The sequence below is a fragment of the Ipomoea nil genome, unplaced genomic scaffold (genome assembly GCF_001879475.1).
Source record: "Ipomoea nil cultivar Tokyo-kokei standard unplaced genomic scaffold, Asagao_1.1 scaffold3147, whole genome shotgun sequence".
Taxonomy (NCBI): domain Eukaryota; kingdom Viridiplantae; phylum Streptophyta; class Magnoliopsida; order Solanales; family Convolvulaceae; genus Ipomoea; species Ipomoea nil.
This window is the reverse complement of record NW_017619575.1, coordinates 232,302-258,496: the sequence shown is the minus strand read 5'-3', so window position 1 is coordinate 258,496 and position 26,195 is coordinate 232,302. Positions and strand designations below refer to the sequence as shown.

Below are 26,195 nucleotides of genomic sequence, written 5' to 3'. Positions count from 1 at the left end.
ATACATCACATACATTAATTATTGATTGAGAGATGGAAGCAAATTAAAGTGAGAGAGAGAGTATAATGTCATGCTTATACAATAATAAGCATGCAGCCCAAAAGTAGAATGTGCTTTATGCCAAAATTAACGCCCATTTCTCATTTGAAATTGGCAAAGTTAGCTGCTCATCTTAAAGCTAATTTTATTACCCATGCCAAGTAATCATTGCCCTCACATTTCTATTTTTCATACTCCATTTCACGAATCAATAACAATTGAAAGATATATTTCGTCTCAAATAAAAATTTAAATTGATAATTAAATCACACATTTTATATTTTATATTATATGCTAAAAACAATTCGCATAATGCAATCAGGCCTTGATTTTAATCATTTTTCGGCGGATGCTCAAAAGTATGCCCCACCAATATACAGAAATATACACAAGAAGAAAAAGTGTTCACAAGTGAGGCCATCATTAGTTTCAACATTGTACACCAATCAATCGCCGTTTCTAGCGTAATAAATATTCATATTTATTAATACACTAAAAATTTATTTTTTGATAATATACTAAAAATGAACCTTCAAAATATGAAGGTATAATATAATAAAAATAAACTTTCTATTTACTAAAATTGAACTGATTTATAATAACTCTGTCATAAAAACAGTCCCAAATGTTGAAGAAAAGTCAACTTATTCAAACACCAAAACCTCTTTTTTTCCAGAAAGTTAATGATTCAAGATTAGCACAGCTATCTAAGACTAATCACTCTGCTTTTCTCCATAAGCTTTTGATTAATAAAATGGTCAACTGCAAAAGAGCTAGGCCATCCAACATCGATTGCCCAAGTTAAGATACAGGAAGATGAAGAGGAAAACATGTTTTTCTTTGAATAATCATGGTTAAGGAGCCAGAATAATGTTGGCACAACATAAAGCAGTTGATACTATACCCTGTCTGTCTGCCACTCAGTGAGTGGGATCTTGAACCAGTGACACAATTACAGCTACATCATCAAGCTTTCCTCCAGTTTGCCCCACATATCCAGCTGCTTGGGCTGCATCAGAAAATGGGGTTCTTCCCGACGTGGCGCCACCAACTTCCTGTGCCCTTGTAGCCAAGATCTCAGCAATTTCCTGGTTGGATAGAAACAAAGAATTCTTTCATAGGATAAAACAATGCTTTGTAGGATGAATTCAGGTTTTCGGATCAAGAAAAGGGATGTGAGGAAGTAGTTGGTAACACCAAAAAAAAAGGACTGCACCCCAATCCCAAAGGCCTCGTTGCTCTTGTCCCGGAGCCTTGGTGGAGGCGTTTAGCCCTGTTTGTGAACTGGCTCTGATACCACGTGTTAGAGTCAAACGCTTACCATTACACTAAAAGCTATAGCTTGTAGCGAAGGTGAAGCTTTATTTCCTTATACCGCCACATTTTCGAGAGACAGGGTCCTGGACTTGGCCCTTCAAGCCTTCGCCCAACAATCCCCTAGCCACCTAGTGCTGGACTTGGCCCTTCACCGCCCTCCACCCAACAAAGTTAAATTGCAAGATGTCTCAATAGTCTACGGGTTTCTCAAAGTGCTTGTACTACAATGTCTTACTTCAAATTCAAAAAGAATGGGTAATCACCTATTTAGGTAAGGTATAAAACCAATACCCATAAGGACCTTGTAGTCTAGTGTCATAGATTCGAGGTTAAGCCTTAAAATCAATTCCCCGTGTATGTAAAAATTAAAAAACCAATGCACCCATCTTATGTTATTTACTCATTCTAGTAAGGGGAGGGTGGGGGGAAGAAGATAGAACTGCAGGCACCTTAGGTGTTTCGTTAGCTTCCAACAATTTTGTGATAATCGATGCTATTTCTTGTGCATACAAATTGTCGAAAAGACCATCAGTTCCGGTGACCACGATGTCCCCCTCATCTAACTCAATTCTGTATTCCTGATGTAAAAATATTCAAACCGGAAGAATTTGATCAGCTTGATATATTAGATCTCTTCTAAGAACAGGGAAACATAAATGGAGTTACTAAATCGAGTTCTTTTATGCATATTCACGCCAAGTAGTTATTACCTCCACAACTTGAGAGGGATCATCACCGCTTTCGATTTGCATGGGGAAATTGAACTCATGGAGCATTGGAGATGACTTCTTATATATGACACCGTTCCTTATGATCATAAACCCAGAGTCTCCGATATTAGCCACATGGAAAGCCTGCAACCATTCAGCTGTACTTTACAGCGAGCACCCGAGGAGCTTAATGGATCCCAGTTTTGTAATTTGCTAACGTAAACCATTTTCGTTATACTTCAAGCAAAGAGGATTTGAATCAACACCATAGTACCTGACCATCAAAGTGTGCAATCAAAGCCGTTGAGGATCCAGGAGACTCTACTTTTGCCACGCTCAGTTTAAGAACTACCTTAGGATCAGTTCCCGAATCACTGCCAGACTGCAATATAACCTTTTCGCAATTCTCCATGAGTTCTCTGGAATATAATCCCGGATAAATTCCTGAATAGATGGAAATGAACGTAATTGTATGCTCCAATTCAGATTTGAGGTAAAGAATGATAACAAGAATGGTATGCACAAAGTAAAACTAGCATTATGGTTTCACAAAGCGTAAAACTCAAACATATTAGAAAGGAATACCTTCGAGAGACCACTGAACAACTCCATCAGCTATGCCTAGCCAGTTCTGATTGGTCACAAAATATGCATCCTCTCCACCTGTCAATGCCTGGAATTTATTATTTATTTGAATTACTTATAATGCTTAATGTCATAGAGGAGATAAAAAACCATTAATTACCAATATATCAATCTGGAATGATATACTCACTTTGTGATGTACTTTAGTATCAATATAACCAAACAAATAGCGTAAAATTCTGAGTCTCAGTGCGATGTAAATTGATCTCTTATCATCTTGTGGTGTCGAGGTCATTATTCTCGAATTTCAGAAGATAGAACATCACAATAATTCATATGAAAAGCCAAAAAGATTATATGTAATATACCTTAGAGGGATGTGGCAATAAAGCTGCACCAGAAGATAGCACAAGTTTTGCTGTTTGAATGTCACTACTTTCCTGATTGACATAATTGACAGTTACAGTCATTGAAGAATCAACATCAGAAGATATTGATTGTATCGTGGATTCACCACCATTATCTCTCAATGAAACCGAGCTTTCAGCCTCGTGCTCTTCTGAAAATTTCCCATCCTTAGGTATAGCATTTTCCTCGGTGATCTCAGAGCCAGAAGAATCCTGCACTTCTGCCACTGAATCTTCTAATAACTTCTCGCTCGATTCCCTATCACCTTGTTCTGCCTGTACTTCCACATTATCTATCAATGGAATTGATTCTTTGCCCCCATCGTTCTCTAGAGCTACAACGTTCTCCGTACTAACCTTAGAGACCGATTCCCCACTTGACCCTGTATCAAATTCTTCCGCCTGAGCTTCCACATTATCTGTCAATGGGATTGAAGCTTCGCCCCAATCCTTCTTCTCAAGATCCACGACATTCGTTGTACAAACCTCAGAGGCAGATTTCTCACTCAATTCTCTATCACTTTGTTCTGCCTGAACTTCCATAGTATCTATCAATTCGATTGAAACTCGGCCCCCATCCTTCTCTACTACAATCTCATCGAGCAATCCTGTCTGGTGAACCGAAGATGCGAAACAATCATCAGAAATTTCCAACAACTGCTCATCTACTGATTCAATGCCTCTTTCCAAAAGACTGCTGCCTTCACTCCTAATTACTACTGAATCAGAAATCTTAGTAACAGTGGCATCAGCCCTAACTTTTCTCTCGACATTCTTAACAATCACTTCTCTCTCACAATCTCCATCCAACACTTTCACCACACTAAATTCCTCCACATCTTCACTCCCCACCTTCTCAGGCTTGGATTCCTCCTCTTTTGCAAGCTCACTTGGATCCCCAAACCGGAATATCAGACTACCATCACCATGTTCTGCCACAACAATAACAAATACCTTAAATTTTTTAAAAACATACTAAATAAGGAAAAAAATTAAAACTTTGCCCTGAATTATACTTGTTAAATTGAAAAAAAGGGAAGGGATAAAGAAATGTACCGTGGGTTGAAATGACTGCAAGATCTTGGGAACTGGGTTTGCAGAAGAATATGATTTGAGGCGGCTTTCTTCTTCTTCTTCTGCTCCATCTTCCAGCTATGGAGGTTCTTGAAAGAGCTGAAAATGGGTGAAGGAGCTTGGGAGGAGTATAGGCGGGATTAAAGAGTGGGAATTTGGGTATGGAATTGGAAAGAAGATCAGCCATCGGGTGTAGTCTGCTTGCACAGCTGATATTGTTCTTCAAAATGCATTGATACTCTCGAGACAAATCTTCATGAATTGGGTTTGTGGATGCAGTGCAGCAGATGATCGTTAGGCTTGGAGATTTCCCGCGAAGGGGACAAATCGTCATGCCACGTGGATCAAATTACCCCGGTAAGATTGCTGACATGGACATGGGCATAGGGCCATGCCCATATTACATTCTTGATAAAACAAAACAAACAAACAAAAATATCATCCCAATCAAGGATTCTTTGATTTATGGGAAAACTTACAGCTATAGATACACTCTAATTACTAGTAAGTCAGTGATAAACGGTTCAAATTAAGAAGATTTATCAAATCAAAAACGAATGTCAAAGATCCAGGTTGGTTTGAATCCGAATGAGAACAGTGACATTTCAATATGTGAAGAAAGTATTTACGAATTTAACACCATTGTGTTTACTGCAATTTTACATTTTATTTTTATTAGAAACACTATTTACTTGAATTTTCCTTTTTAAGGTGGGATGATGAGAAAAATTGCGAATTCAGATCTACTCAAATCCCTTTATTCATGTTCAAATTGGATTTTTTTTTTTTTATTTCTCCAATTTTCCATTCATATAATGACAACTTAATATATTGAGACAAAAACAAAAAGACTTTGGCAGATAGTTGGAGCAAGAAGACCAAATAAATATTCAAATCATCATACAACATTCTCTAACAAAAGATGAGCAATTAGCTTGTCCTAAGAGACACTGTCCTCAATGAGAAAACTGGTGGTGAAGAGGGGATAATTGGAAGCCATTGCAGGCATTATCCAAACAAACAAGTTCAGCAATTTTCTGATCAAACATCAAAGGGAGGGGGGAGGGGGTGGGTGGGGACTCGAGTGCTTCGCGCCCTTCTACTCGCTGCCTGTGGCCATCAAAAACTCACCCTCGCAAACCAAGTCACCTCCCACATAGGCTTTTCCTTCCATCTTCGCTATTCCAAAGCGTTTTTGCAGCTTGGTGAGCGTCATTCTCATCACCAAAGTATCTCCCGCCACCACCGGCTTCCTGAATCTTACTTTGTCGATTCCAGCAAAGAAGAAGTTGCTACGGGAGCCTCCTACTTCGGGTTGCAGCATGACTATCCCGCCAACTTGGGCCAGTGCCTACAAAAACCAGAATCCAATCCAATGAGACTAATTGGCCCAGCGTGAAAGTTAAAACATTTTTGAACCCGCGACATTAAAACAAACAACATACACCGGCTGTACTCAATGTTCATCTTAAAACAAGACCACAATCATAAGAAAAGGACAGCATAGTCCAAATTTGCGATAATATAACTGAAGAAGTCCTTTGACACAAGGGGAGAAAGAATCAAAGCTCGAGGCCTCAAACAATCTAACTTTTACAACAAAATTAAGTTGGCACTAGTACAAACCAAGTATATCTTGTTTGGCATATTGGAAGAGCATATTTCAGCCAATGAACAATGGAGCAAAACAATTTAAATGCAAAAATTCCCAATATGAATAGATAATGCACTTCTTCACTCCAGTAATTTGAACACGATCCTGAATCTGACATAATATAAGAATCATCTGTTCTCTAATTTCTAGTTCTGCCACCAAGGTTCTTTTTCCACGATACTATCAAATCAAGTTGTTTTCTTAGGATAATAAAAGGTATAAATCTGACCAGAAGAACCCAACTATGCAACCAAAAAAAGTATGGGTGCAAGCTGAGAATGGCAAAGAATTACTAACGTCCACAGAACAAAGCTATCAAGACATTAATCATCAGATCTCCGTCCTTGCAGCTGAAAGTAGAGTATCAAACATTCAAACACATAAATATGTAGAATTCAGCTATATCCTCTATCTTGGAACTTGAAAGGCATGCTTCTCAGGAAAACCACAACAAATCTTTATCTTCATAGCAAAACTAATAAATATTCAAAAAGAAAGTTACATCGAATCTTTAATCATTATTTGGAAATCCAGCACTGCTCTACTCATCTTTTCTTGAGAGAAAAATCCTCAATTGCAAAGCTTTACTACCTCATAATGATAGGCTACCCTATGTTTGTAAGGCGGTATGGAATAAATAGGTAAGATGGTATGAGTGTATGAACCCTCCTCCATGTACTTTCCTCTTGGATCTTACAGCAATAAAATCCCCACATAACCTCCACTTTCAGGCTTGTGAATTCCCATTAAAAAAATATCATTTTGCCTATAGTAAAACATTTGATTGAAGTAATTAACTTGTCGAATTTGCCCAAACCAGCAATAGATATTCTCATTTTGAACCAGAGGGTATTAAATCTGGAGGCAATATGGTTTCTAATAAACCTATAAAGCATTTTCAGTCACATCTGAAAACCATCAGACTATGATATAAAGAAGAACATGAATTATATACCTCAATCATGAGAACACCAGGCATGATTGGCCTCCCCGGAAAGTGTCCGTTGAAGAACTGGTCGTTAATAGTAACATTCTTGATTCCAACCGCTGAAACTCCCGGATTGTACTCAATCACTCTATCCACCAGCAAAAATGGATAACTGCAAAACGGACAACCCAAATCAGTAACCAAATCTATTTGCAAAGAAAGATCAAAATGACTGAAAACAGTTACCGGTGAGGTAGAATATCCATAATCTGATTGATATCCACCACAGACGGAAATGAAGGGTAACCTAAAAACACACAACAAGAGAGCAAATTTCAACAAAACCACAGTAAAGCTCGAAACTTTAGCAGAAATTAAGACCGTAAAGAATGCATACTCAATTCAATAGGGGTCTCGGGGGTTTTGGTGGCCGATTCATTTGCAGTACATTTGGTGACGAAACTAGGCCGGGTTTTATCGCATTGGGTCGACAAGGGGTGAGATTTGAAGGGCAGCGAGCGATTCAACGAGAGGGAAGAAGCATTGTCGAGGGTCTTGTGAGAAGCGGCAGAGTGGGGAGTGAGAGTGGAGAAAAAAGACTGTGAGAGAGCAGTAGACGCCATTTCTGATAGCTCTCAAAGCTGCGTCTTTGAATGGGGTGAAGAGATTGAACGCAGACTGGTAAAGAAAGAGAGGTACGGCCTGCGGGCGTTAATGTAAGGTGGGGGCGAGAGTTGCGAGGTTAAAGTAGGTGACGATTTGTTCGCTGCTGAGGGGAGGGCGGAGATATCAAAACATCATTCATGACTTCGTGCCCACTGCCCAGCAGAACAGTGCTAGGGGCGAAATGGTCAATTGCATCTACATTATTCCTGAAATACTAATTTGAACTATATTCCTTTAATTAATGTAGTATACAAGTTTATAATATACTTTATTGTATTCGAATTAATTTTAAAAAATTGATCTAATAACTAAAAGAAATTAAAATTTAAAAGTATTTATAAATATATTATTATTCAAATTATTTTATCTAATTTATTATGTTTCATATTTTTTCATAAATATATTATAATTTATAATTTATAAGGTATTTTGTATTTTAACCTTATTATAGTTGTTTGATATTTTGTCATTGACATTTCTAACGTCATTTAATATTCGCCCCACTAAGATAATTTTTTGAATCTGTCACTGATTGTTGCTCATGTGTCATGCAAGCTTGTAAAGTACAAAAAGAGATTGTCCATGAGGCAACTTTTATGTACTTTCTTTATTAAAAAAAAAAAAAACCAAATTGCTATTCTAGTAATTTGAATATTGATTTATTATTGATGCAAAGTATTTCATTACAATTATAACATTATTACTAAAAAAAAAACAAACAAACAAAATAGTTAAAAATAATTAATAACAACAATCAACAATAATAAATGGTAAATGCACTTCAAGAGTTGTAAATACGGAGTAGCAAAATATATTTATGTATTTATATGCCATTTTACATGTAATGATATACATATAATTTATCAAACACATTTAAATATAAACGACAATTAAATTAATTATATAATAATTTTAATAAAATAATAATTGACTAATAGAAAAATATATGGTAATAATGACGAAGTCATCCATGTTAAAATTAAATAGTAACAAAGTTATAACAATATATACCAAGGACCTTGTAGTCCAATAGTACCACGTTGCTCCTTTATGTGGGAGGTGATAGGTTTGAGCTTCAGTGAAGGCATCCCTTTTTATAAATGAAAAAAAAAAAAAAAGTTATACCGGTATATGACGAGAAAATGTAGTATATCTCAACTTTGAAATTTGAAAGGGGACAATTTTTTTACTTTAATAACAATGAGAGTATAGTTGTAATTATTGTGTGAATTATAGACCACGGTTCAAAACAACGTCGTTTAGATTTAAAAAAATCTCTGTTCTGCACGTATGTTAAAATAATAAACATTATGTGGTAAGATAATGTATTTTATGAGTTAGAATGATGTACTTTATATGTTAGAAAAAAATATATATATATATATATATATATATATATATATATATATATATATATATATATATATATATATAAACTAATAGTATAGTATACTATGTAGGAACCGTTGGTAGAAAACAAATAATAATCAAATAAAAATTGACTATTATTTTCTGGAAAGAAGGGAAGAAAATTTTGAAGAAAATTGGCTAGTGTTTGGTGTTGGGTTTTTGCAAGAGTCAAGTGTGCACTCTTTCCTTAAAACCTTATTTGCCACCTCCCGTAGATGCTAGGAGCGTTGTGGCCTAGGCTTCCTAGGATAAAACTTGCTATGATCCAATGTTTGAGCATTCAAACAAAGGATCCGGCGAGCAAGACAATGGCTATGAACACAGTATGGCTTAAAGAAAGAGTAGAAGCAGAGAGGTTTTGAGGCTAAAAGATGAAGCCAATAGCCTTTATTATGGCAATTAAAAATGACATTAAAGCTGCCTTCCAACAGATATAACAGCAGACCACTACCTGGGAATTAATCCCGTAACAGCCCCCCAACAGTTAGAACTAACTTTGGTGCCGGCGCACACCAGCCGAGCTCGGGCTTGAATCAAGCCTTTTCCAATCTCTGCTAGTTGGAATTTGATTTGCACCCCCCCCCCCCCCCCCCCCCCCCGCACGAGAGAGCCTCTATGCTATACAATTCTACAAGCTTCAAAAGAGCTCTTGTATATAAGGGGGGGAAATCTTCATTCCAAAGCAATGTGGGAAAAAAGCACACTTTTTCCCTTCATTTTCCAACTCAAATGGGTCTACTTTGAGAATCAATATCTCATTCACCCATTATCTGTTTTGAGCGTACAATATATCGATCTCTTCGTCTCACTACGAAGAATCCGAATCCACTTTAACCCGACCCAAATCGGAAGTGGACCCCACTGATAATTGTACCACAAAATAGCCACTTAACATGCCATTTTATGCCATTTTTAGCTATTTTTTCCAACATACTAATATATGGGGTAAGATGATGTCTTTTATAAGTTAAAATAATTATTATTTTACTTTAATAATAATGAGAGTATAGTTGTAATTATTGTGTGGATTATAGACCACGGTCCAAAACAACGTCGTTTAGATTTAAAAAAAAAAATCTTTGTTCTGCACGCATGTTAAAAGAATGAACATTATGTGGTAAGATAATGTATTTTATGAGTTAGAATGATGTACTTTATATGTTAGAAAAAAAAAATAAATAAAATATATATATATATATATATATATATATATATATATATATATATATATATATATATATTGAAAACTAATAGTATAGTATACTAATATATGGGGTAAGATGATGTCTTTTATAAATTAGAATAATGTATTTTATATATTTTTATATCATGTTTTACAGAACTGTGTAGATTACGGTCTACGGAATAATGATTGAATTACTAAGGTATAAGACTCTTGAACTAGTTTTATTGTGTTTACTCTTTACAGGGCGTTTGGTTGGAGGGGGGAATTATGTGGGAAAAGAATTGTAATTCCATGGGAGTTGAATTACTGGGAATAAAGTGGGAATTTAAATTCCAGTGTTTGGTTGACAGGAATAGAATTACTAGGAATTTCAATTCTAATGTTTGGTATACATGGGAATTGAAAGGGAATAAGTAGTATAAAGTCAAAAATGTCCATTATTGTTGTTAGACATTAATTTTAGGTTAAAAAAAAAGGGATAATTTTGACTCATCACTATCTTTTTTTCCCAGGAATTAAAATACTAGGGGGGGACATGAGATTTTAATTTCATGAAAATGGGGGAATTGCAATTCCCTCTAACCAAACTACGGAATTTAATGGCCTTTGAAATTAGGTGGAAATTAAGTGGGAAGAGAATTTAAAATCCCTCCAACCAAACGCGTTATTAAGACAGTTAGACTATTTTATTAACTCTATAAGTCGGGTGCTTGATCCGCAACAAAATTGGGCAGATCAGATTTAGATTATATTAGATATTTTAGAGATTAAACGAAGATCATTATCACTGTTTCAAGTCTTAAAAATGGATTTAATTAAAGAATATCATGTGTGTAATTTAAACTTTGAAGATTTATGGGGTAGATTTGAAATTATCTAAACTTGAGCGGTGTAATACTGAAATATGCAGAATTTGGCAAAAAAGCCAATACTGAAATATAGTGCGTAGAAGATTGTTCCGACAGTTGCGCCCCTATTTTTCCGATCCACCGCTGCCATGGATTTCCGCATCTCCGGCGGCTCTCCTTCCTCCTCCTCCACCTCATCTACTGACCCTCACAACTCCTCCACTTCTCACCACCACCACCAGAATGGCGGCGCCGACAGTTCCCGCAACAATAGCAGCGATCCAATGCACTCATGGTGGGAGTCCATATCCAAAGCTCGTTCTCGCATCCACCTTCTCTCTAATATTCTCCCCTTCGACGACTGCGCCGCTGTCGCGCCGCTCACTGTCCTCGCCGACTCCGATCGCCCCGCTCGCTCTCTGCTTCTCTCCCAACCGGCTTACTACGCTGTCTCTACTTCCCTCTCGGTGCCGTCTGCCGGCTCCGGCGAAGATCCCTTGTGCCACTGGCTGTACGATACTTTCCTCTGCGGCGATACCGATCTCCGCCTGGTTGTCCTCTCGTTCATTCCTCTCCTCTGCTCCCTCTACCTCTCCCGCATCCACTCGTCTTCCTCCACCTCCACACCGTCTCTCTCGGGTTTCGAAGCTGTTCTTCTCGCTCTCTACTCTGCCGAAACTAAAGCCAGAGGCGGGAAGCCGATTCTCATTTCGATACCCGATCTATCTCAGCCGTCTCTTTATCACACTCCGAGAACTCCAATTCCAAGTAAACCGACCGCTGGTTCTTCGGTCAATCAGTCTCGCCCGTCTGTGGGAGTTTTATCGCCTCCTCTCGAGCCCCAGATCGCCGTGAAGTCAACGAAACGGGCCTCAATTGTTGGCGTTGCTCTGGAGTGTTACTACAAACAGATCTCCCAAATGCCTAGTTGGTCCAAGGTTGACTTCTGTAGATTCGCGGCGGATTGGGCTGGCCAGGACTGCCCTTGTGTATCGGAGTTGGATGAAAATTATGAGAGATCAGAAAATTTTAGTAACGGTTTTTCGGATAATTCTAGGGCTATTGAGATTGAGGATGTTTCAGAAGAATTGAGCAAATTGGAGATTGAAGAGAGCTCAGAGGATTCTAAGCCCAAAGGGGTGAGAATTCCACTGCCTTGGGAGTTATTGCAGCCTGTGCTGAGAATCATAGGGCATTGTTTGTTGGGTCCTTTGAATGCAGAAGATGTGAAGAATGCAGCATCAGTTGCGGTGAAGCGTCTGTATGCCAGGGCTCAACATGACTTGGTTCCACAGGCGATTTTGGCAACCAGAAGTTTGGTTCAGCTAGATAGGAGAGCTCGAGAGGCTGCCAAGGTGGCTGCTGCAACAAATGCTACATCAAATGTTAACACACCCAGTAAAGCGAAAAAGCCCGAGATTCTTCTGGTTTCAAAATGAATATCGATAATGTGAGGATTTAATTTGTTTTTACGGTTTTGAATGTGGGATTAAATGTTGGTTTGTGTAGGCTAGATTCATTAAAGACTTAGAGTAAGCTATTCATGTATTTATATGTTGGACTCCTCAAACGAATTACAATGTAGAAGTGCCTATCAGTTTGCTTTGTCACTGGTGTTCATTGGTGTGCTTGGTGTGTGGGTATGACAGGTTTTGCCGGTGTAAGTTTTTCTATAGTTTCCTGAGAACACCTGCATTGAACTGTTCACCTTGGGGAATTTTCTAACTTCATTCATTCATTCTCTTGAAGGCAGGTAAAGGATGCTGAACCTGGTTTTCTTGTGTATAATATTTCCATCTTCAAACCCTTGTACAGGTGTCCTTTCTTCTGTGTGAAATTTGCAACATTGTTAGGATTCTGAATGCTGAATTCAATTATTAATTCCTATCATTGTCTGATCTACACCCTTGAGATTGTTAAGAGACATCACTAGCTTTTTTGTGTAACTTTGTAGTACTCCTTAATTGTTACCCACCAGATCCAGTTACCTCCTGAAAGTGTTGAGGATCTTGTTTTTGTGTTGTGCCTGTTTGCACTTGATGTCTTGTGGTGTTTGAAATGCCAAATGCAGTTTTTTTATTTTTATTTTATGAAAGCTCATAACTTGTGTATAGAATTTGTATTTTAATTGTTTGAATTAGAGACTTCGTTTCAGAGTATTTCCTCTTTGTTTTTTGGTCCACAGTGAAATACAAAATTGATCCATCAACTTTCTTGAAACAACCTTGCTTTTTTATTCCCTATTTCAGAGTTAAGTTCAAGGTTCTTTCTGAAAATCAACTAAAAAAGGTGCCAACTCTTAAAGGATTTTGACAAATTAAAGTCATCAAAAGCCAAAGCCACCCACAACTAAAGTAACTTGGAGTATGTTATCTCTCATGATAACGTACTCCCAAGTTACTTTAGTTGTGGCTTTGGCTTTTGATGAATTTGTCAAGTATTTGAGTTAGAAGACAGCAGCCTTTGTGTTTAAAAGATTCCATAAACTAATCATAGTTTTTAAGTATGTCTTACAAACTTCTTGGTTGCATCTTGCGTATCTATTACTCAACTCTTGAGTCTTGATGAGTACCACTGCTAGTTTGAATGATGAATCTTGGGCATTGTTTCATGTACTCAATTTGTCTGGTAAGTTCTGTGTGATTGGCAGTTTATCGTTTCCTTTTTTTGTAATGTCCTGCATGGATTTTGAATTTGATATAAACACTTTACAGTTCAATTCTCAAGAACTGTTGACAGCTGCTATTTGCTCACTTTTCCTCTTCTACGATGTTGAATACAAAGGGTTATGGTAATTTTTGTTAGTGTTCACTGGAGATTGCCTATCTCTTTCCCCCTTGATATTGTTCTCCATGTTCTCAATCTCTATCTGCTCACATCTTTTATATAGCTGCTGACAAGATATATTACATGTTGGTTCAATCTCTTAGTAATGTTGTTTATTGTGCAATGTTTGCAAGAAGTTTCGAGCCTACCTTTTTCTTTTTTAAAGTGGGAAACTCGCAACCACTATACTGGCACGGGGTAAACCTACTCTTTTGTAATAGCTCACTACCTGTATTGGGTAAACTCCACTTTTGTGTAATAGCTCACTACTGGACCGGATTAATTGTAATAGTCTGAAAACTTGTTTCGAGCCTTGTACATTAAGCACAAGCCTGTAATCATTGTTCTTGTATAGAAATTCCGCATTGTTTTTGCTCTGCATTGCAGACCTACCTGAAACATTTATGTTGTCTCGTTTTTGTCATTTTTTTATGGGAGTTAATTTGGTCGATATATGTATAAACCAATGAACTGTTTTCCTAGGATTCCCAGCTGATAAAATCTATATATGAGAATCATCCTCGTATTCTTCTTCAAAACAATGAAACATATAGCTGTAAAGGGATGCTCCAAAGCTTATAAACAACTGTTATGTATTTGAAGAAGCATTAAGAGTGTCAAATTAATATGTGGAAATTCTTGAAATTGTTTCTTCTTCTTCTTCTTTTTCTTCTTGTTCTGCAAAAATGCTGCATGGCTGAAAATGACAGAGATGCAGTTTTGGGTCTCAAGGAACCCATTGTTTCCGGCAAGAATCTTTCTGGGAAACTCCAAATCATCAAAAGACTGGAGATTTTCTCACATGTAGCAAATGACACAACCTCCGGCCAGCCAAAAGACGGTGGCGATAACCCTGAAAAGCCGGCTAAGATGACTCTTCCTCTCCTGATTATAGCCACGGTTATCGTCCTTGTTGTTCTCCTGTTTCTTTCCATCTATTACTACAAGAAAACCAGGAATCTGGAAGCAGACTTGATGATGATAAAGAAGAAGCAGCAGCAGAAGAAGAAGAACAACAACAACAATTTCACCCAAAACAGCAATCTTAACCATAGCCAAAACGGGGTGGATCAAAGCGGGGAGAGGAAGATTGCAGTGAGAGAACCCATCATCAGCACCACTGAAACAACAATGTCTACAGAATCAACTGAGAGATCCAACGGAGGAGAAGCTGCAGCTGCAGGAGAGAGAGGAAAGCTGACATTTTTGGACTCTGATTTGAGGATAGAGCTTGATGATCTGCTTAAAGCCTCGGCTGAAGGTCTGGGAAAAGGGAACTTTGGGAATTGCTACAAAGCCATGCTAGAAGAAGGGCCGACTGTTGTGGTCAAACGGCTGAGGGATTTGAGAGCTCTGAGCAGAGAGGAGTTTGTGGCGCATGTTAAGTCCATTGCCCAGAACAAGCACCCTAACTTGTTGCCTCTTCTTGGCTATTACTATGCCAAAGATGAGAAGCTCTTGCTCTACAAATTTGCTCCAAATGGTAACTTGTACACCCGTATTCATAGTAAGTCTCTTCTATCTCTCCCTGACCAGATATCACTTGAAACCAACATGTACACAATGTGTGTTTGGCTGAAAAATTCTAAAAAAAATGATAGTTGAAGACTACTATATGTAGAAATGTCACGAATTTAAAATCCAAAGACGGGTGTATAATCAACTATCGAGTGTTGCTACTTGTACTATAAGAGTGTTAAAACAAGAATAGATATATATTCTTATTCTATCACAAAAATAAAGGGTTTTATTTTTGGCATATATATAGGAGCAAGAGGGACGAGAGAACGCAATCCATTTCGATGGAATGCAAGATTGTCGGTTGCACGTGCGGTGGCACGAGCAGTGGAGTATCTGCACCTCCATTCCACTCCACTAACCGTCGGCGGCGGCGGCATTCCTCCGCACGGAAACCTTAAATCAACCAACGTTCTCTTGGACGAGAGCGACATCGTGCTTTTAACCGATTACGGCCTAGCTTCTCTCATCGCCCCGCCGATCACGGCTCAGCGTATGGTTTCATACCGGTCCCCGGAGTTCCAGACCTACAAAAAAGTGTGTGCGAAGTCGGACGTGTGGAGCTATGGGTGCTTGCTTCTCGAGCTATTGACGGGGAAAGTTTCGTCGCAATCGGCGCCGGCGGGAGTCAACGGCGCTGACCTCTGCAGCTGGGTTCACCGCGCCGTGAGGGAGGAGTGGACGGCGGAGATCTTCGACGCGGAAATCGCGGTGCAGAGGAGCGCGAGCGAGGGAATGCTGAGGCTGCTCCAAATAGCCATCAAATGCTGCGATAAGTCGCCAGAAAAGCGACCAGAGATGAGTGATGTGGTGCGGGAAGTTGAGATGATTAGGGTTAGTGAGACAGAAGATGAGGAGGATCTATCACTGACTGATAATTCTCAAACTCCATCACGATAAGTACGAGGCCTTGATTTATACTGATTAATTATGATAGAAGAAGAATCCATAAGTTAACATTAATCACGATGATTAGCTAGCTAATTTATGGATTCTTCTTTTATCATCATTAATCATCATTATTAATGTTACGTTGTTATTGGTTTAATTTTCTCATAATCCGCATGTATGCATGCATGAGACATATATTCCTATATATTGTTAAGTAAGTTTCATGTTGTTTAATTTTCAATAACAAATTCAAGGTTGCATTTTTCTTTGATCCTTTCTTTATTGGCTAATTTGTTTGTAACCGTTATATGCTAACTAAAAAGAAATTCATTTTCTGAAAAACGAAAAAAAAAAAAAAAAAAAAAAAAAAAAAAAAAAAAGAGAGAAAAACATTTCTAACTTGAAAAAATTAAAAAAAAAATGAAAAACTAAAAATTTTGTAATGTAAGAGAGTTGATAAGTCCATTGCATAACAATATGATCTATAATCTATATTGACAATTATTGAGATAAATCCCTCATTTCATACACGATAAGAGCATCCACATTAGTTGGGGAGAATTGGGGGATAATGTAAGAGTGATTAGGAAATAGAAGATGGGAGGGGAGGGGAAAAAAGGAAAAAAAAAAAGGAAAATGAAATTAAAAATAAAAAATAAAAAAAACTGTAACTGTCAGGCGCGCCTAGTGCACGCGCCCGCTATGCGCTATGGTGACAGCCACGCCAGTGGTGAAAATTTTGACTTTTTGTGGTGGGTCCCACCACTTCTGAAATCTCTCTTCACTTGCAGGACAAATATCTCTCCAAATAACCCTACCCCACATTTGTTATTATCCCCTCCCAAGTTTAATGGTCTGACATTAACCCCTCATTCACCACTGGTGTAGATGCTCTAAGTACAAAGATAGTAAAAATGTTACGGAGTAAACTACTAACTACTAACCCAAACTAAAGACAAAAACTACTGATGTCATTAGTTGGTGTTTTGCATATTTATTTTCATCAAAATGAAAATGTAAATTTTTTCTGTTTACAAAACAATATGAACAATGCCTTCCCTGAACCTTGCATTGATATATGATGTATAGTCAGTTGTCAATAAAACTCTGGGGCTACAACATAAACTCATAAACAAGATTATACATAAAAAGCCAAAGCTGTGAGAAACACATCCAAGAACAAAGCCTAGTCACTGAGGGTTTTTACAGGATTCCCCAGCAGTAAGTAATTCTATTCATGACCAACCAAAGTAGTCAAATACAGACATCTTGCTTTCTTAAATATGTATCTGTCGGCCATTTAAAGTAGTAAAATGTAAGCATTGTTGTCTTCGGTTGAGCTTTCTTAACTATGTACCTGTCACTCGTAGCCAGCCTTCTTATCTTCTTCAACAGCAGCATCTCCATGACCAACCTTCTCAGTAGCAATCACAGGCATGCTTGTGATTGACCCCTGAATCTGTTCATTGACTCCTTACAAGATAAGGTAAGATTGTAACAGATGTCTGGAATTATCAAACACGGAAAAATCTGGAATTATGAAGAGACTGTGAATCCTTACCACAGGTGAGTCTGAGGGCTGATGAAATAGTAAGTGCGCTATGGATCGATCTATAGGGTTCGTGTCCGTTTCCATGTCCATATATCCAGTACACCTGCAAAGAGGTGACAATTAGAATCCATAATTACATATAACACACCACCTTAAATCATAAAGAAAACAGTAAATCTTAATTTGTTCATATTCATGTCCGTGTTCATGCATATATAACCGAAAATTCAAAATGAATGCAATTTAGTGTCATAAAATTAGCGAGGAATACAGTGCACCTTTCTTGTCATTTTATGTGTCATGAGAGTTTGACTCAACCTATCTACAATTCAAATTTCTATTACTTGTATTTTTAATTGGGTTTTCAACCATTTGCTCAGCAAAAAATAGATAAGTTCCTCATTTAATGTACTAATTACTCTTTAACAGTGTCAGAAGTATGCACTAATTAAATAATTATTTATAACATACTATTTAGATTTGAGTGTTATTATTAGCTTTCCATGAAAAGCTGACCCTAGCACAAGTTACAACAATAAATCACTTATTCTTAACTGGTGGCACCGCATGGGACACAGGAGAAGAAATGTTAATAAATTTATTGGTAGTGAATAAAAATTATATTAAACACAAAAGGCTAAATTTATCAAAGAAACAAATAAAGAAGAATCAGTTTGACTTTTAAATAGTAAACATGAAAGATACAAAGGAATAGAGAGAGTATCTACTATGAACTTGGAAATTAATGGTGACAAATACAATCCAACAATAAAGGAAAACATTCTGTACCTGTCTGTTCCATGAGCTACCAATGCCCCACTTGCATCTCTGTTATCTCCACTGCCACCATTAAAGTTAGCATTTCTATGCCTATGTTCAGCACTTCGAGCCAACCGGTACAGACTGTCCCTTATGCATAGCTTTGTCTTCAGATCAAGCTAAACAAGAGAATACCTTAAAAGATCAGTTTGATGCAAGGCATACGTGTATAACATAGTTTTTCCATTCATTTAATCCTTTTTTATACTATAGTTTGGATGTCAAATTGTTTCAATTTCATGATTTTCATTGAGCAACACAAAAACCAAATTAATTAAATGTACAAAACCCATTGTTTTTGTTGAGCATTTGATTCTTTTTTGACATCTGCTGAACAAGTCCGTAACCAATCAAGCTGAAGCACGAATTTAGGAAGTTTTCAAAGATACTTAACACACCTGTTCCATGACATTTTGAAGCTGGTTAAAACAAACAGCTTCTTCTGAAACTTCATCCATTCCTGAACTGATGGAAGAGCTTTCCAGTAGTATTGAAGAATCTAATTGCATAGGATCTTTCATGTTGATCCCATTCATATCACTGTGATTTTCAGATTTGAACCCTGAAGGGAGCTGCTTCTCTAACTTTTTTTCATTTGGCATAGCGGTGCCCACCTGAAAAGAAATATCAAGAGAGCTCTGGATGGATGGTAGTTGATTTGGCACATAGGAACCCTTGGGGGAAAGAGACTTCAAAGCATTATTTTCGGACTTGACAGAAGGTATGGTTGCACGTACTGAACTCTGATCAGAAGGATGATTGTACTCTGTGTGCATGTAAGGGAAGCTGCTTTGCAAGTAGGCAAAAGAATCAGATCCACAGTGATTATGCTGTTGAATGCCCATGGATGTGAAAGTTGATTGAGAAGAGTTTGCCCCAGTAGATTGTTTTGCATCCTCAGGCAGGTTACCATTAAAAGGAAATGAAGCACCATTTTCCAAGTATATGCCTTTCCTTTTTCCTTCGGAACGGTTCTTGTGCTTTAACTGCTTCTTATGCGTATTAGTCTGTAGAGGTCCAGAGGATAACTACATTAACATTACTACAGAAGTAAGGATCACTGAAATAAGAAAATTGCAGTAGGCCAGTAGTTCATCAGATGAATAAGCATAAAGTTCAAATAGCAAACTAGCAGCCTAATGTTGCCACAAGAAAATATACTCATTAGATATTCAATCTAAAAGTCACATAGATGTAAATCGATCTCACAAGTCACAACATTGTTTTATTTTAGACAAGTAAATCTATCACATTACCTTTACCACAATAATGCATGCATGAAATTAGAAAAGAAAAAATTACTCACCTGCCTTTCAGGCATTGATCCATCTTTGTAATCAGAACTACGAGAACCGTCTACAAAAGACAGATGATTGAGAGTGGCACATTCATCTTTTTCTAAGTCCCACAAATTTCCCCTGTCAGATTGACTTCTCATGCCTGAATTATTGATTGATCCACTTGCATCATTTAGCCCTGCAGCATCCTCACGCACTAAAATATTTTCTAGTCCATTGGGTGCAGGGCATGAGAACATAAAATCTGAGCTTGATGCATCCTCAGAACCTTCAATAACATCTGAAGCAGAAAACCAACCTAACTCATCGGCATTACTGGTCCCAAGTCCAAATGTGGAATCACAGCTTCTGCAAGATAATACCAGTAACAAGTTAACTCACTTGAAACCAAAATAAGTTGCATTAGAATACAATGAAAAGAATCTCGCTTCAAAAAGAAGGTTACCTAAACATCCTGTCGACATCCTCAAAGTTCCCTATTTCAGGCCAACCATAATCTAAGAGATCACTAGAATTTTTTTCTTCATTATTATCATCAAGGAAACTAAGGTCATTCTCTGTCTGAGAAATCTGACCAAGTGGGTAGCTATAAGAGTTGCCATCTACTCCAACATTCTGGTCATCGAGAATGGGATCATTAGTACAAAACTCACTTCCAATTGAGTCCATGTTGTTGCTTTTAAAGCAATGACTAGATGTCCTGGTATTTTCAGATGATAAATTTGAAACTTTGTTGACTGTGTGGTTATCATGTGAAGTAGGAAATGCACTAGGTGTGTCAGACCACGATCCTTTTTCCAACATTGTCAACCTACTGTTATTCAGAGATGAAAATCCTTCTTGCTCCTTTGGCCCAGTAACATATCCATTCAAAGACACTGCATGTTGTCGTTTCTTACGATTATCACTTGGGAGTTGATGTTCACCTGCTGATCCGGAACTAGGATATGGTACTATATGGTCACCACTTTGGCAAATTTCATGCCAAACTATATCTTCAAGCTGTAACACCAGTTACAGAATTTTAGCTGTAGGACTGCAGACAATACTACAAGAAAATGAGTCATGACTAAAAGAGTATCTGTTTTTACAACTCAACAAGAGAAGTGTAAATATTTATTTAAATTTTAAACCAACTGAAATTTGTGAAATATGCTATAAAAAAAAAAAAAAAAAAAAAGGGGAAATATAATGGAATTAATGCAACTCCAGCATGGACAGCCAAAAGTTGTAAATGTCCTGTTATCTGCTTTATGTCAATAAATTGATGTTTCGTTGTAGATTATGCTTTAATCCTAATTGTATCTGTTTTTAATAGACCAATTTTTATGAATATTAATTCCATGTTAGTTACTTGAAAAGTGATTGAGATGCCAAGTTCCAAATGATTGGTCAAGAGGTTATTATTTTTAAAATGCAACTGCTATCATTTTCATTTCTCTGAATACATCATTTGAAACTTAACACATCAAGTGAACAACCATTTATTTTATCGAAACCCAATGAGAATGAGTCACGCAGAACACTTGCAACATTCAGAAACACCATCCACAAATATGTTAGGCTTGGAGAAGATGCTGCACTAATTCTTTACAGAGTATTATTATTTATATTATCAGTTCTTCAAAAATATTAACATGGTCAAATGTGGTATGAATTAAGAGTTAAGACAAATTGCATTGTTTAGCTGGCATTTAGTACAGCTACTTTTGTTACCAAATAAAGAAAAGAAAGCAATAAAAAAAAAAAAGACATGATGAGTTAGTAGGAGGCAATGCAGAATCCCTAACATCTCGATTCAATTATGATTTTAAATCTCCCAAGGTTTTCATAGGTGGAAATAAATGTAAAATGATACTAACTGTTGACATGTTTATATTTCTTAAAGTAAAAAACATTGTTGCACTTACGCATTTCTAAAGTTAGTGGCATGGGAATTAGACATGTTTCAATGAATCTCCAGTATGTAATTATTAAGTTTAGCAATCCCTAAAGGGTAATATCATGAATGATCTTGTTTAGCACACTAGGTTTTGCTCAACTCAAGAAGACTTTAAAAGAAAGCAAAATTCATAACAATTTGTTCCCCTTCATACTGAATCCATTTCATTGTGTCCAATGTTCTCTCTAGTCAATACTACAGTGTGCTTATTTGTTAGTGAAAAAAAGGAGTTGCTATCTGCCTCACATGATGAAAATTTTTAAGCCAGGCCAATGAGATGTTTGAAGAGCATGAGAAACAGACAAGAATTCCAAGTTCTAAGACTTGCACACAACAGCAATTCAAAAGCACTATTCGAACATAATATGAGTTAATTCTTAGTCTTGTTTCACTAGCACTGTAGCACAGTTGGAAAACAAGTCCCTACCTCATAGCTACATATATCTGACATCTTTCAATTCCTTCAACCAGCAGTCAAAATATATGCAGAACTCCAATCTAGCATCCTTTTCAGAACCAAAGCCCTCCTTTTGTCTCCGTTCGCCAAAACAAACAAGCGAAAAGTATTAGAACTAATCAAGCAAAATCATTTAACTGTTCTATCAATTAAAAACAATTCCCAATCCAACCAAAAAAAAAAAAAAAAAAACTTTTTTTCTTTTAAACCAAAAATATAGAGCAACCAATTGAAATCACCCTCCAGAAACTTAAAACGTACTACAAAAAAAAAAAAAAAAAACAAATTTGACAACTTTCAACACAAATTACTGCCAAAGAAATGAAAAATCAAACACTAGAATTACTTTAGACACAAAAAAAAAAAAAAAAAAAAAAAAAAAAACAATCAAAGTCACAAGACGAGCAAACATCATCTGGAATTTAACAACAGCTAGACCACGGCATAAGAAGAAGGATACCTTCAACTAAACCACAGTACTGACCAAGATCTCGCCGAAATCTCACCGGAAACAAAGGACAGCCGAAACCTCGCCGGAAAGCCACGCGCTTCACCGATAACAAACACTTCACGCCACCAAGGAAACCCTAATTTGATGCTCGGAACCACAAATCTAGGACGTTCTAGCCAGAGGCGGAGGGAGAGAAAAGATAAGGGAGAAGCTTTGCTGCTGCGAGCTTGCTTTGGAAATTTTTTATTTTTATTATTTTTTTCTGAGCAATATTTTAAGAAAATACGTAATGGATGCCACGTGTCACTCGGATCAAAATTGAGGCGGCTCAGCGTTTCTCCCCCGGGGTGGGTATCAGAATTAGTGGATGAGAGTGCCGGTGGAGATACGATCTGTTTCTTCCACGCTATTGGTCCACGTTGTCACCGAACCGGAACGTGTCGGTTTTTGAGAGTTGTGGTAACCTGGGAAAATGAGAAAACCGGCTGGAAGTTGTAGTGGGTGCCACCTGTTTTAGTTTGCTTAAAGCTGTTTCCATTCCATTATTTTGTTATTTTTGAGTTATGAGAAAAATACGTAATCATTATATTGACTATTTTAAATGTCGAGTTCAATTAAAATGATATTAAAAGAATCTAATTTATTATTTTTATGTATAAAAGTAATGTTCCGCCCACTTAATTACTCTTGAAATTGTAATTAATTAATAAATTTCTTCTTCTTTCCATAAAGGTTGAATCCTCAACGAGCCCCCATAACCTAACCGACAGAGAATTTAGGATGATGTAAATCATGATTACTCAATGACTTACTAGGTGGGCTCAAATGCTGGTGCGCGCAAGAAATCTGCCTGCTTTAAATATAATTCCTATAATATCGCTATCGAAGTTCAAACTTTGATCTCTTTTTTTAAATACTCAATGAGTTAAGTCTGATACGGACAATTATTAAACTTACTTTGCTTCTAACACCAGTGAACTTTGATGATTGCAAATTTAATTATTGAATATTAGCTTAGTGACTTAATGTGTTTTAAAATTGCACACCGACCCATAATAAATTACCTTTAAACTATGATTAAAGGACTGCACAAGGTTTTGTGAGTCACTATCTATTTTTGTTTTTGTGTTAAAGACTCTTAGAATATTCTTGGAGAATAAATTAAATAGTAAACTGTGTTTTAGCAATCATCAACAGTTTATAAATTTCTCAATAAAATTATTAACTTTTTAAAAATTAATCAACTAGTTAAACTATAGTTAAAACAAGACTAATTATGACACATAAAATATATTTGTGTCCGGAAAATATTTCCCTTTAGGAAACTCTTTAAAAAAAGGTTTCCCAAACTGAAACAAATATGAAATATATTTTCTAAAAGAGAACATATTTTTATAGCTAGTAAGTATAATTTGAAGGGTTGTCATTTTAGTACTATTTATATACTCCGTACTTATTAATAAGATGTTAATGTTGCTCTAATGAACAATTGAGCATAGTATAAGTCTTTTTTTCCAAATATTCCATTAGAAACACATCACGTTCACCTTTATAAACGGAGAAAATTTATTACAATTTGACTTTGCTAATTTAAAAATTAAAAATAAGATTATTATTTAATAATTTGCTAATATTTTACAATTTGACTTTGCTAAAATTCATTAAAAATTGAGGAACCCATCATTTTTTCTAACATGCCCACTATCACTATATGTATGTGCACTTATACTAATCAATGGATTATGCATTCAGCAACTACCATCAATCCAATTAATCAACATAAAAATAAGAAATTATTATGCATTCAGCAACTACCATCAATCCAATTAATCAACATAAAAATAAGAAATTTGTCGCTGTAAACATGATTTTCATACCAAAAAATCACGAATTTAACTATTGCTAACACTTTCTTGATCGAACTGAGCTGACCCCTCCTGTGTGGTTTACTAGTTATAGCATATATAGGAGGAACGGGATTTACTCTATAGAATCCGATAATGACAACAGGTTTCCCTAATCAATATAATTGAAAAAAAAAAAAACAAAAAACAAAAAAAAATGAATTAGGTTGTGTGTAAAGGGTTGTTTTGTGGTGCAAAGGAAGAAGAATGGTGAGAAACACAGATTCATGGCATGGCAAAACAATCCCTTTGGGGCTATGAAACCCAAACTCTTCAGCAGCCTGCTCCAACAGTTTCTGGAAACCAGCATCCTTCAAGTACAACGTTGGAACCACAAATCTCTTCATCTCTTCCCCCACATAAACCACAAAATGCCCTTTTGGGGTAGTTCTTCTCTTTCTGCTCCACCACTCTCTCTTCTTCACCATTATCTCCACTATATATATTATCACCCTGCAACACTTCTCCTTTCTTGAACTGACAGATAGATAGATGCAAGTAATAATAACCCTAGCTACAGGTGTATGTGTATATATAGCAGTTTAGTTAATATATGATATGGGTATATAGTTATTTATATAGCAGCTGATGATATATGTATATATAGAGGGGTCTGGGATATGATGAACAGTGCAGATTAGATATAACAGCTGAAAAGGTTGACAATGATAATACTTGTTATAGGTAGCTTAGCAGAGCACATGGCATTGTGAATAGGGTGGGTGGGTACGTGATGATCATTCAAACTTCAAACTTCAAACTTATAATCCATCGTTTATCACCACATGCTTAGCTTTTACATTCATCAATGATAATCACATGTTTTAAAACATCTACACCTCTGCACAGTGTTTGTATATATATAGCAGGCGTGCCTAGAGCTGTCAGATCAAATAACAACTTGATTGAAGATGCCTTGGCTCCTGTCGTTTACCTTATTCATGACAAAAATGTTGCAAAAATAAATATGATAAATTCTCGTAACAGAATGTCACGAGTTCGATTCTTGTAAGTCAATGGTAACTTAGTTGAACACGATGCTAGATCCTTGCTTACTGTACACAAGGAGACCCAGTTGAACACAGAGGCTTGATCTTTGCTTACTGTGCAGAAGGAGACCACTTACTTTGAGAGGTTGTTCCCACACTGCCGAGACTCATCCCTGATCATTATTCCCAAACTTCACCCTGTGACCAACTGAGCTGCCCATGCAGGTACATTTTTATAGTAGTAGTTGTGAATTTTCTCATTGAAAAAAAAGGAGATATCTTTTCGGTGCCAGACTTGAAATGACTGAACCTGGATGCATTTGTCATGAAAATATGGCACAGGTTTGGATTTCTCTATATATTTTTTGGTGTGCTGTCTCTTGTTAGTTGTTGTTTTGTTTTTTTCTTTGAACACTCTGCCTTGCAGCTTTTAAGTGGTTGCTGGTGATTGGGGTGCTGTACTTTATCTACTTGAGTGGATCAAATTAGTTTATGATGTATGGTTTAATTTATAACTTTATATCATATACAAATGCTCCCACATACCTAGTGCAACTTGGCATATACATATCGGCTCCTTCGATATATTCTCTAAATGTTAGGTTCCGTGGATATTCTTGGTTATTAGTTCATTTGTATATGTTCACAAATACCATTTTTTGGCTCATTAAGAAGTGATGATCCAATGTGTTAGGTTTGGTGTATAGGTTGGCTCAAGAAGATT

General features: G+C 36.8%; 5 protein-coding genes across 15 annotated transcripts; 2 read left to right on the top strand and 3 right to left on the bottom strand.

Annotated features, from left to right (window-relative positions):
* Positions 1-704: 704 nt before the first annotated feature.
* Positions 705-4,503, bottom strand: LOC109167026 (probable protein phosphatase 2C 71). Of its 3 annotated transcripts, XM_019315924.1 has the most exons (8): positions 4,115-4,503; positions 3,443-3,990; positions 3,020-3,406; positions 2,652-2,739; positions 2,341-2,510; positions 2,067-2,210; positions 1,806-1,934; positions 705-1,127 (listed from the first exon to the last, which is right to left on the bottom strand). In XM_019315924.1, the coding sequence occupies exons 1-8, from the start codon at positions 4,464-4,466 to the stop codon at positions 960-962; spliced, it is 1,986 nt and encodes a 661-aa protein (XP_019171469.1). In that variant the 5' UTR covers positions 4,467-4,503; the 3' UTR covers positions 705-959. The 3 variants fall into 3 exon arrangements, 2 of the variants coding, with proteins under 2 accessions (XP_019171469.1, XP_019171468.1); XR_002051781.1 differs by having other exon boundaries at positions 2,067-2,224; positions 3,020-3,990; XM_019315923.1 differs by having other exon boundaries at positions 3,020-3,990.
* A 460-nt stretch (positions 4,504-4,963) lies between these two features.
* LOC109167019 (3-hydroxyacyl-[acyl-carrier-protein] dehydratase FabZ-like) lies at positions 4,964-7,513 on the bottom strand. Its single transcript, XM_019315917.1, has 4 exons — positions 7,112-7,513; positions 6,961-7,021; positions 6,742-6,886; positions 4,964-5,483 (listed from the first exon to the last, which is right to left on the bottom strand). The coding sequence occupies exons 1-4, from the start codon at positions 7,335-7,337 to the stop codon at positions 5,232-5,234; spliced, it is 684 nt and encodes a 227-aa protein (XP_019171462.1). The 5' UTR covers positions 7,338-7,513; the 3' UTR covers positions 4,964-5,231.
* A 3,364-nt stretch (positions 7,514-10,877) lies between these two features.
* On the top strand, positions 10,878-12,661 carry LOC109167272. Its single transcript, XM_019316283.1, has one exon. It carries the CDS (start codon positions 10,974-10,976, stop codon positions 12,261-12,263), a length of 1,290 nt encoding a protein of 429 aa, XP_019171828.1. The 5' UTR covers positions 10,878-10,973; the 3' UTR covers positions 12,264-12,661.
* A 508-nt stretch (positions 12,662-13,169) lies between these two features.
* On the top strand, positions 13,170-16,332 carry LOC109167271 (probable inactive receptor kinase At2g26730). Its single transcript, XM_019316282.1, has 2 exons — positions 13,170-15,157; positions 15,419-16,332. The coding sequence occupies exons 1-2, from the start codon at positions 14,278-14,280 to the stop codon at positions 16,066-16,068; spliced, it is 1,530 nt and encodes a 509-aa protein (XP_019171827.1). The 5' UTR covers positions 13,170-14,277; the 3' UTR covers positions 16,069-16,332.
* Positions 16,333-17,114: 782 nt separating this feature from the next.
* On the bottom strand, positions 17,115-22,811 carry LOC109167245 (protein LNK1). 9 transcript variants are annotated; one of them, XM_019316243.1, is made up of 8 exons: positions 22,588-22,811; positions 22,098-22,204; positions 20,174-20,730; positions 19,737-20,076; positions 18,829-19,437; positions 18,401-18,549; positions 17,621-17,714; positions 17,115-17,518 (listed from the first exon to the last, which is right to left on the bottom strand). In XM_019316243.1, exons 2-8 carry the CDS (start codon positions 22,119-22,121, stop codon positions 17,420-17,422), a joined length of 1,872 nt encoding a protein of 623 aa, XP_019171788.1. In that variant the 5' UTR covers positions 22,122-22,204; positions 22,588-22,811; the 3' UTR covers positions 17,115-17,419. The 9 variants fall into 9 exon arrangements, with proteins under 9 accessions (XP_019171788.1, XP_019171790.1, XP_019171789.1 ...); XM_019316245.1 differs by having other exon boundaries at positions 22,098-22,197; XM_019316244.1 differs by having other exon boundaries at positions 22,612-22,811.
* Between the last annotated feature and the right edge of the window lie 3,384 nt (positions 22,812-26,195).